At 40.3% G+C, this 11,370-nt stretch overlaps 2 protein-coding genes across 2 annotated transcripts; both read left to right on the top strand.

The window, feature by feature from the left end:
• The first annotated feature begins 551 nt into the window (after positions 1 to 551).
• LOC122429238 (olfactory receptor 1361-like) lies at positions 552 to 1,481 on the top strand. Its single transcript, XM_043449477.1, has one exon. It carries the CDS (start codon positions 552 to 554, stop codon positions 1,479 to 1,481), a length of 930 nt encoding a protein of 309 aa, XP_043305412.1.
• An 8,278-nt stretch (positions 1,482 to 9,759) lies between these two features.
• Positions 9,760 to 10,685, top strand: LOC122429927 (olfactory receptor 12D2-like). Its single transcript, XM_043450634.1, is given in 2 exon segments — positions 9,760 to 9,814; positions 9,817 to 10,685. Coding segments are annotated over 2 exon segments (924 nt in total).
• The last annotated feature ends 685 nt before the right edge of the window (positions 10,686 to 11,370 follow it).

Genomic DNA, 11,370 nt, shown 5'->3' with positions numbered 1-11,370 from the left:
ATCACTCTGGTGGCAGTGTGGAGAATATATTGAATGAGGCAAGAGTGGGACTATTAAAGCAGTTCAGAGGTTAGCAGGACTCTAGTCATTAACAATAGCTTAAACTAGACTAGTGACTGTGTAGATGGGTAAGAGTGTTCACCAAGTTCCTATGATGTGCCAAGCACTAAGCTAAGTACTGAGATGCAGTCTTTGCCTTAGTAGGCTCATGTTCTTGTAATAAAAACTGATTCATAAACAAGTACTTATGCCATCCGATAATATGAAGACTAAGACAACTTTTTCACTCTTAAACAACTGCAGGAAGCTCCTGGTGTTCCCTTCATTCCCTCATCTTTGTGCTTACTCACTTAGATCATCCTTCAGAAAGTCCAAATCCTGTCCCTCCCATTGCTGATTGAGTTTCTTTTCTTCATTCCTCATATTTGTGGTATAAGGAAACCAACTGATAAGAGAACCTTCGAGGTTAGCTACAATACACTTCAGTAGCTAACAGTGAGTGAAATCTCTTTTTAAGGTGATTCTTTTCTTGTAGCCCATCAAGACCTGAAATGAACTGCACCAAGAACCCTGCTTTTGTCCTCTCAGGGCTCTCCAGTGACCCAGACAAACCGCAGCTCCTCTTTGGTCTCCTCCTGGCCCTCTACTTGCTGAGTATCTCAGGAAATGTGCTACTGCTTCTGGCTATCGGAGCTGACCTCCACCTCCACACCCCCATGTACTTCTTCCTCAGCCAGCTCTCCCTGGTCGACCTCTGCTTCACTACCACCACCGCCCGCAAGATGCTGGAGACTTCGTGGACCAGCAACGGATCGATCTCCTTCTCTGACAGTCTGGCACAGTTATATTTCTTTGCAGTTTTTGCTAATATGGACAACCTGCTTTTGACTGTCATGGCTATCGACCGCTATGCTGCCATCTGCCATCCTCTGCACTACCCACTCCTGATGACTCCTTGCAGATGTGGGCTTCTGGTGGGTGGGTCATGGGGAGTGGCCCACTCTGACTCTTTGATCCAAACCTTGATGCTAACCCGACTGTCACTCTATACTAATCTCGAAATTCCCCACTTTTTCTGTGATTTTGGACCACTCTTTAGACTTTCCTGCTCTGATACGCACCTCAATGAGGACCTGATGATGGTTCTGACAGGACTTTTAGGAATCAGCCCTCTCCTCTGCATCATAAGCTCTTATGCCCATATTTTCCTTGCTGTAGCTGGGGTCCCGTCAGCACAGGGCAAAAAGAAAGCCCTGGCCACATGCAGCTCCCACCTCTCCATGGTCATCCTCTTCTACAGCTCGGTCTTTGCCACCTACCTGAAGTCCCCGTCAGCTTCCCATGCCTCTGGGGAGCTGGGTGCTGCTGTCATGTACACCCTGGTAACTCCCACTCTCAATCCTTTCATTTATAGTTTAAGAAATAAGGATGTGAAGAGATCCCTGAAAAGGATTCTGGGCATAGAGAGTTCATGGCCTTAGGAATAATTCCCAGAAACAAGTATTGGGAAAAAAATGCACAATTCACCACCACACTGACAAAGTGAGTCAGTTAACACCAAGGCTGTCACATGTCACACAGCATGATATGGTATATTGAAAAGAACACTAAATAGAAATTTGGAGACCTTGCTTCTAGGTTCCACTCTGGGTGCAAGCTTGTATATGTATTCCAGCTATAGGTGTATATATATTATATATTAATCTGTTATTATCTCAAAACATTATACCAGTAATATGTCAAAGGGAATATAATATATATTACATTATAACATATAATTAAGTATATTATATAGATATAATATTCTTAAGATTTGATTGGATGAGCTACTCTTTATATTGCCTTATAAAAATAATACTATTGAAACGTGATCAAACATGATCTTTCTATTCCCATCATTACGAACATTTTGATCACTATTGCCATTTCTATCACCAGTTTAATAATGAAGATCATCACCATCAGTTTTATTGTAGTCAACATCATCTTTCTGTCATCAGAGTCACCTTACAGATTACCATCTTCAGTTCTCTCTGCATCAGTAACACCAGTATAATCATCATGAGTAAGAGAAGAGAAACTGGTCCTATGCACTTTTTCCCCTTTTAATGCTTCATTTTTTCAGGATGTTCTATTAATTTGTTTAAACGACAATCCCAAGCTACCAATCTGTCCCTCCCCCTCACTTTTCCTCTCTGATAACCATAAATTCATTCTCTCTAAGTCTGTGAGTTTCTTTCTGTTTCATAAATAATTTCATTTATATCTTTTTTTAGACTGTATGAGATATTATATGATATTGGTCTTTTGTTGACTTACTTTACTCAGTATGACAATCCCCAGATCCATCCATTTTGCTGCAAATGGCATTATTTCATTCTTGGCAGGATAATATTCCACTGAATATATGTTCCACATCACCTTTATCTATTCATCAGTCAATGGACAGATGGGATTGATATGTACACACTGCTATATTTAAAGAAGATAACCAACCATGACCTACAGTAAAAAGATAAAAATAAAGCAAAAAGTTATAATGAATAAGTGAATTGCATTCAGCTTTAAATATTTTTAAAATATCCATATACTTAGACATGGCAATCAAACCACGAAGAATATATTAAAGTAAATTCTGGAAATAAACAATGCTTGTATAGTGAAAGAATGGAATACAACTAAAAATTCCCAGTGACAAAAGAATATTTAAGAACATTATGGTTAGCCGTACTATGAAGCCCAGAAGAATAAAGTATTGAATTGGCCACAAAGTTCACTCAGTTTTTTTAGCCAAACCCATAACCAATCCATCTACTATGAAGCCAAAGAGCCAGGCTATGCCCACCAGCCCTAAGTACTGCCTGGGAGTAAGTGGCAGAGTGGGTAACAATTATTCAGTAGAGATTATATTCCTTGACAACCTATTGTCCCTGGAGAGCTAAGGATAAAGAACTGGACCAAGGAACCAGTAATAGAGATGAATGCATTCTGCAGGAAGTCCTCTAACACTTTTGGCATCAATTTAAACATGTAGAGATTGTCAAAGAAGGATAAAAATACAAACAGTTAGACTCAGAAACATAACTTACATGTTGGCGATTGCTCCACAGCCTGGACGTCCAGGATCTGGGATCTCTTGTCACTGATATTTATCTCCGTTGCTGGACCATTGTCTAAAGGTGAAAATGCCCACATGGCTGGTATTGACTCTGAGGTGCTGAAATTGAGTAAGAATATTACTGACGAGAGTTTCTGCAAAGAAGGTCTGCATCTTGAGCACAAATTTTGTTGTCAGTCTTGTCCTTCTGAGATCAAGCTCTGAGCCTTTGGAGTGGGAGTACTGACTCCAAGGCCATAGACTATGAGAGAATTAACCCTAGGGAGTATCAAATAGTGAGAACTCACACAAAGGAAACTCACACAAAGGAAACTCACACAAAGGATGCCAAGACCTGGCATCACTCAACCACCAGTAGCACCTTGCCCGGACGCCTCATCTAAACAACAAACAAAACAAAAATACAAACCCAATCATCAGCAGACAGGATTACTACCTCACTCAGCCTTGCCCATCAGAGGAAAAAAGACAAACAACTGAAAACTCAGCAGAAATCTCACCCTATACAACACAAAAGACCCCGAATAGCCAAACCAGTCTTGGCAAAGAAGAATGCAACTGGAGGAATCAACCTTCCTGACTTCAGATTATACTACAAAGCTGCAATCATCAAGACAGTACAGTACTAGCACAGAAACAAAAACAGACCAATTAAACAAGATAGAAACACAGAAACAAATCCATGCACCTATGGGTACCTTATTTTTGGCAAAGGAGGCAAGAATATACAATGGAGCAAAGACAGCCTCTTCAATAAATGGTGCTGGGAAAATTGGACAGCTACATGTAAAAGAATGAATTAAAACACTTCCTAACACCATACACTAAGATAAACTCAGTATGGATTAAAGACCTAAATGTAAGACCAAAAAATATAAAACTCTTACAGGAAAACATAAGCAGAACACTTGATGACTTAAATTAAAGCCAGACGCTCTATGACCCACCTCCTAGACTAATGGAAATAAAAACAAAAGTAAACAAGTGGGACCTGATTAAACTCAAAAGCTTTTGCACAGCAAAGGAAACTGTAAGCAAGGTGAAAAGACAACCCTCAGAGTGGGAGTAATAGCAGATGAAACAACTGACAAAGGATTAATTTCCAAAAGATACAAGCAACTCATACAACTCAATACCAGGAAAAAAAACAACCCAATCAAAAAGTGGGGAAAAAACCTAAACAAACATTTCTCCAAAGAAGACATATATATGGCTAACAACACATGAAAAGTTGCTCAGCATCACTCATTATTAGGGAAATGCAAATCAAAACTATAATGAGATATATACCTCACACCAGTCAGAATGGCCATTATCAAAAAGTCTACAAACAATAAATGCTGGAGAGGGTGTGGAGAAAAGGGAACACTCTTGCACTGTTGGTGGGAATGTAAATTGATACAGCCACCATGGAAGAAGGTATGAGGATGCCTTAAAGAACTAGGAATAAAACTACCGTCAGTTCAGTCGCTCAGTCATGTCCGACTCTTTACAATCCCGTGGACTGCAGCATGCCAGGCCTCCCTGTCCATCACCAACTCCTGGAGTTTACTCAAACTCATGTCCATGAGTCAGTGATGCCATCCAACCATCTCATCCTCTGTCGATCCCTTCTCCTCCTGCCTTCAATCATTCCCAACATCAGGGTCTCTTCCAATGAGTCAGTTCTTCACATCAGGTGACCAAAGTATTGCAGTTTCAGCTTCAGCATCAGTCCTTACAATGAATATTCAGGACTGATTTCCTTTAGGAGGGACTGATTGGATCTCCTTGCAGTCCAAGGGACTCTTAAGAGTCTTCTCCAACACCACAGTTCATAAGCATCAATTCTTCAGCACTCAGCTTTCTTTATAGTCCAACTCTCACATCCATATATGGCTCCTGTAAAAACCATAGCTTGACTAGACGGACCTTTGTTGGCAGAGTAATGTCTCTGCTTTTTAGTATGCTGTCTAGGTTGGTCATAACTTTTCTTCCAAGGAGCAAGTGTCTTTTAATTTCATGGTTGCAGTCACCATCTGCAGTGATTTTGGAGCCCCCCCCAAAATTAAGTCTCTCACTGTTTCCATTGTTTTCCCCATCTATTGGCCATGAAGTGATGGGACCGGATGCCATGATCTTAGTTTTCTGAATGTTGAGCTTTAAGTCAACTTTTTCACTCTCCTCTTTCACTTTCATCAAGAGTCTCTTTAGCTCTTCTTCACTTTCTGCCATAAGGGTGGTATCATCTGCATATCTGAGGTTATTGATATTTCTGCTGGTAATCTTGATTCCAGATTGTGCTTCTTCCAGCCCAGCATTTCTCATGATGTACTCTGCATATAAGTTAAATAAGCACGGTGACAATATACAGCCTTGACATACTCCTTTCCCTATTTGGAACCAGTCTGTTGCTCCATGTCCAGTTCTAACTGTTCCTTCCTGACCTGTATACAGATTTATCAAGAGGCAGGTCAGGTAGTCTGGTATTCCCATCTCTTTCAGAAGTTTCCACAGTTTGTTATGGTCCACACAGTCAAAGGCTTTGGCATAGCCAATAAAGCAGAAATAGATGTTATTCTGGAACTCTGGCTTTTCTGATGATCCAACAGATGTTGGCAATTTGATCTCTGGTTCCTCTGCCTTTTCTAAATCCAGCTTGACCATCTGGAAGTTCATGGTTCATGTACTGTTGAAGCCTGGCTTGGAGAATTTTGAGCCTTACCTTGCTAGCATGTGAGATGAGTGCAATTGTGCAGTAGTTTGAGCATTCTTTGGCATTGCCTTTCTTTGGGATTGGAATGAAAACTGACCTTTTCCAGTCCTGTGTCCACTGCTGAGTGTTTCAAATTTGCTGGCATATTGAGTGCAGCACTTTCACAGCATCATCTTTTAGGATTTGAAATAGCTCAACTGGAATTCCATCACCACCACTACTTTGTTCATAGTGATGCTTCCTAAGGCCCTCTTGACTTCACATTCCAGGATGTCTGGTTCTAGGTGAGTGATCATACCGTCGTGATTATCTGGGTCATGAAGATCTTTTTTGTATTGTTCTTCTGTGTATTCTTGCCACCTCTTCTTAGTATCTTCTGCTTCTGTTAGGTCCATACCATTTCTGTCCTTTATTTTGCCCATCTTTACATGAAATGTTCCCTTTGTACCTCTAATTTTCTTGAGGAACTCTCTAGTCCTTCCCATTCTATCAAATGGAAATACTGAATGATTAGCAGGTCAGGCTTATTAAAGGTGTGGAGCCACAGGGAAAGTGGCTAATTTGGTTGGGTCACAGAACTTCAGCTGGGCCCATCAGGGCCGCAACCAATCTATTCACTATTAAGCCAGATAGACAGGCTATGTCCACCAACCCCAAGTACCATCTGGGAGTGGCAGAGTGGGTAACAATTACTAGTAGTGATTGTATCCTTTGAAAACCACCCAGAAGAATCTAGCTATCCTGGGAGAGTCAAAGATAAAGAACTGGATTAAGGAACCAGTCATAGAGATAAATGCCTCCTGCAGGAAGCCCTCTAGCATTTTTGGCATCACTTTAAAGATGTAGGGGGAAAAAAGATGTGGAGATTGTCAAGGAAGGACAGAAATACAAATATATGAACACAGAACAATAATTTATGCAATTAAATTTACAATAATTCTGATTGATTTGTATTTTATTCAGAGCATATCCTACAAGAAATTATTTATGTGATGAATATGTAATGAGTTTCAGCAAAGCAAGAAAAAGAAACTGCAGTAGAAAGATACATAAAGTACATGACCTTTATAACTGTAATTAGAAAACTTTGATAGATGTTAGATCACATACAGATACTCCTTGAATGAATCAGATAAAATAGTTTTACCTAAAGGATATAGGAAGCAGTGAAGATACACATTGGAGAGACCAGCCTCATTCTCCCAGAGAGAAATGTGAGCTCGGGGAGCCCAAAATTAAACAAAATATTTTAGTGTTAATACCAACAGTGAAGAATCAGATTTAGAAGAAACAAAAACAATACTACTTCTCCACATTCCTCTTTTTTTTTATTTTCCATAGAACCAATGTAATAAATAAGTAAAATATTTAAAAGATATTTAAATACAGATATCTTTCTGTATGGATCAATAGGATATCACTGGCCCTCATTCTTTAACTGTCCTTGCTCAATTTCCTTCCATTTCATACAGAGTTTTTGAAGGAAAGTGCCCAAGATAAGACAGTGCATCCATACCTCTGGTCCCAGGAAATGAAAGATAATTTAAGAAAACACAGTCATTGCAAATTGTCTCAAACTGTTTCTGGTTCTAAAACTAAGAAAGAAACACAGTAAGCAAAGAAAATAGGAACAACAACAAAAATGGAGCTCAAGATAGGAATTCCCTGAGGAGAATTCTCTTATGTTGCAAGGAAAGAAAGGTAACATGTTAATTTTTATAATAATCTTCACAAACCCAGGGGACACCCTCTCTCAGGGATGCTATGTTTAAAGATCCAAGGATCATAAAAATAGGCAGAATATCAGCAAGAAGAGGTTTCAGAAGATGAAGAGCTTATGCTGTAATCCCAATATAAACCATCACATCACATGTTTCTCTACTCTTTATTTTTCAAGTATTTTTATACCATTTACTTTTCAGGAGTGTCAACCTGATAAGCCCTCTTAGCTGTGAATTTGAATACTCAACCAGGTAGGAGAATGAACCAGGAGACAGGCTGGCGAGTTGTCCATATTCTCTGTCTTCTTGCCTGTACTAAATATATGAGCCAAGGATTTAGACCTGTTTCCTATCTTATAATGAACCTTGTATTTGCAGATTATGAAGACTCTTTACTGCCTACAATTTTATTGCAATATCTCTAGATATTCTCCAAAGTAAATATGTAGTCTCTAAACATTCATGATGCAGTGAAATAAATCATTTAGTACAAGAATTCTCAGTGCTATTTTTTTAATGTTAGGAAAAGGTTTTTCCTCTGAATGAATTTTTGGTAAGTATTTGTTTTGTGTAGAGAACCAAAAATAATATCTGGCATGACAATTATATCTTAAGCAGGAGTGACAGAGTTTAACAATTTACAAAATATACTTGGCTATTAAGGAAAACTAATAATTGATTTCCCTGATGCTGGGAAAGATTGAAGGTGGAAGGAGAAGGGGACGGCAGAAGATGAGATGGTTGGATGGTATCACCGACTCAATGGATGTGAGTTTGAATAAACTCCAGGAGTTGGTGATGGACAGGGAGGCCTGAGGTACGGCAGTCCATGCAGTTGCAAAGAGTCAGACATGACTGAGTGACTAAACTGGATTAAGAAAAATTACTCTGAATTTCTTGAAGCCAGCCCTTCATAAACGTGTGTTAAAAATTAGATAATTTCACAAATTTTTCTCTAGTTATGAAGCCTAGAATCCCACAGGATTCCTAGAAATGTCCCCTAATTCACTTTTTTATTCTAGTCACTTAAAATCTTTTGTCTCTCCTCTCAAGGATTTTCCAAACTTCAAATGATTTCCGTTTTATAGGGGGCACTTTAATGTTTGCATCTCTATTCAGATTCTTATAACTCTTATGATTCTCTCATTGTCAATTTTTTTGAAATGAAAACCCTTCAGGTGGTTTCCTTCAGGTGGTTTCTTGACTAAGTCAAGAGACAGCAGTGGGGGAGTGCTTAAAAGTTTACCCTCTGTTAGAGTGGACTTAGGATGACAAAAGGGAAGTTATATCAGAATATAGAAGCTCACAGCCAGATAAGATGGTAGGCTGGCAACATGCTCTGAATCTCTGGGTGAAGGAAAAAATAATAATGATAAATCCAATGAAGAAAAAAGTCGTTAGGAAACAGTCCATTACCAACATTTAAGCTTGGACTGCAAGATCCAACCAGCCCATCCTAAAGGAGATCAGTCCTGGGTGTTCATTGGAAGGACTGATGCTGAGGCTGAAACTCCAATACTTTGGCCACCTCATGCAAAGAGTTGACTCGTTGGAAAAGACCCTGATGCTGGGAGGGATTGGGGGAAGGAGGAGAATGGGACGACAGAAGATGACATGGCCAGATGGCATCACCGTCTCAATGGGCATGAGTTTGAGTGAACTCCGGGAGTTGGTGATGGACAGGTAGGTCTGGCGTGCTGCGATTCGTGGGGTCGCAAACAGTCAGACATGACTGAGCAACTGAACTGAACTGAACTGAACTGAACCTTAATATTTAAGAAGTTAATGGTCCAAATATCATACAACTTCTGGTGCTGTGAATGTTTAAAACAACAATGCTCTCCCTCAAAACACGGTGTCTAGGTAGGAAAGTCATCAGCAGGAGGCCTCTGGTTCTGATGAAAGTGAAAGTAGCTCAGCCATGCCCGACTCTTTGAATTCTCCTGGCCAGAATACTGCAGTGATTAGCTGTTCTCTTCTCCAGGGAATCTTCCCAACCCAGGATCAAACCCAGGACTCCCACATTGCAGGTGGATTCTTTACAGGCTGAGCCACCAGGGAAGCCCAAGAATACCGGAATGGGTAGCCTATCCCTTCCCCAGGGAATCTTCCCAACCCAGGGATTGAACCCAGGTCTCCTGCATTGCAAGTGGATTCTTTACCAGCTGAGCCACCAGGGAAGCCTGTAAAAGATAGCATTTCATTACTGTTTTGTCTTTTAAGTGATGCTGAATCAAACCTCAGTCACTGAATTTTTCCTCCTGGGAGTGACAGATACCCAAGACTGCAGCCAGTTCTCTTCATGGTTTTCCTTACAATTTACTTTCTCAATTTGGCTGGAAATGGAGCCATCCTGATAGTTGTCATCTCTGATCCAAGACTTCATTCCCCTATGTATTTTTTCCTGGGAAACCTGTCATGTCTAGATATCTGCTATTCCACGGTGACTCTGCCAAAGATGCTGGAGAACTTCCTCTCTACACACAAAACAATTTCTTTCTTGGGATGCATAAGCCAGCTTCATTTCTTCCACTTTCTGGGTAGTACAGAGGCCATGCTGGTGCCCGTGATGGCCTTTGACTGCTTTGTAGCTATCTGCAAACCACTTCATTACACTGTTATCATGAGTCATCAGGTCTGTACCCAGATGGCTGTCACTATCTGGATCATTGGTTTTTTCCATGCCCTGCTGCACTCAGTAATGACATCTCGCTTAAACTTCTGTGGTTCCAACCACATCCATCACTTCTTCTGTGATGTTAAGCCATTGCTCAAGCTGGCCTGTGGAAACACTGAGCTCAACCAGTGGCTGCTCAATAATGTCACGGGGACTTTTGCCATGGGCTCATTCTTTCTAACGCTTCTCTCCTATTTCTACATCATTACTTATCTTTTCTTTAAGACCCATTCTTGCAGCATGCTTCATAAAGCACTGTCCACATGTGCCTCTCACTTCATGGTAGTTGTTCTTTTCTATGCTCCTGTTGTTTTCACTTACATTCGTCCTGCCTCAGGTAGCTCCATGGACCAGGAACGAATCAGTGCCATTATGTACAGTGTGGTCACTCCTGTACTAAATCCACTGATCTATACTTTGAGGAACAAGGAAGTGAAGGAGGCCTTGAGGAGGATGATCAGAAGGAAGGTCTGACTTGAAGTCTATGAACTCCTCTGAAGCATAAACAGGCAATGAGATAGTTGAGATGTGAAATTATATTGCTTCTCAAATTGTTTATCAAATATATAAATACATATATATAGATAGATATAAATACATATATACATATATAAATACATATATATATGCATACACACTACATCACTTCTGTCAGGTCTGACTCTTTGTGACCCTTTGGATTGTAGCCCTCCAGGCTCCTCTGTCCATGGGATTTTCCTGGCAAGAATACTGGAGTGGATTGCCATTTCCTCCTCCAGGGATCTTCCAGACCCACAAACTGAATCCATGTCTCTTACATCTCTTGCATTACCAGGAGGGTTCTTTACCCCTAGCGCCACTTGGGAAGCCCATCTATACATGTGTACCTGGAAAAGGCTTTTCTAGTGTTCAACAATACATTCTTAGGTAGTAGAAATGAAAAGTGAACAAATGAAACATCAGCCATGGAAGTCTAATGCTGAATTTGTTTTTGAGATACCAGTGATAAAATAGATTTGCTATATATCTCAACAAACTCTTCTCTGGATTTAGTTATAGAAATTTGCCTCTATTGCCCATGTATCGTGTAGAGTTTTTTAAGCCTGTTCCCTGGTGGCTCAGAGGTTAAAGCATCTGCCTCCAATGTGGGAGACCCAGGTTCAATCCCTGGGTCAGGAAG

Source organism: Cervus canadensis, chromosome 28, assembly GCF_019320065.1.
Source record: "Cervus canadensis isolate Bull #8, Minnesota chromosome 28, ASM1932006v1, whole genome shotgun sequence".
Taxonomy (NCBI): domain Eukaryota; kingdom Metazoa; phylum Chordata; class Mammalia; order Artiodactyla; family Cervidae; genus Cervus; species Cervus canadensis.
Note: the sequence above shows the minus strand (reverse complement) of the source record. Positions and strands in the feature narration are given on the sequence as shown.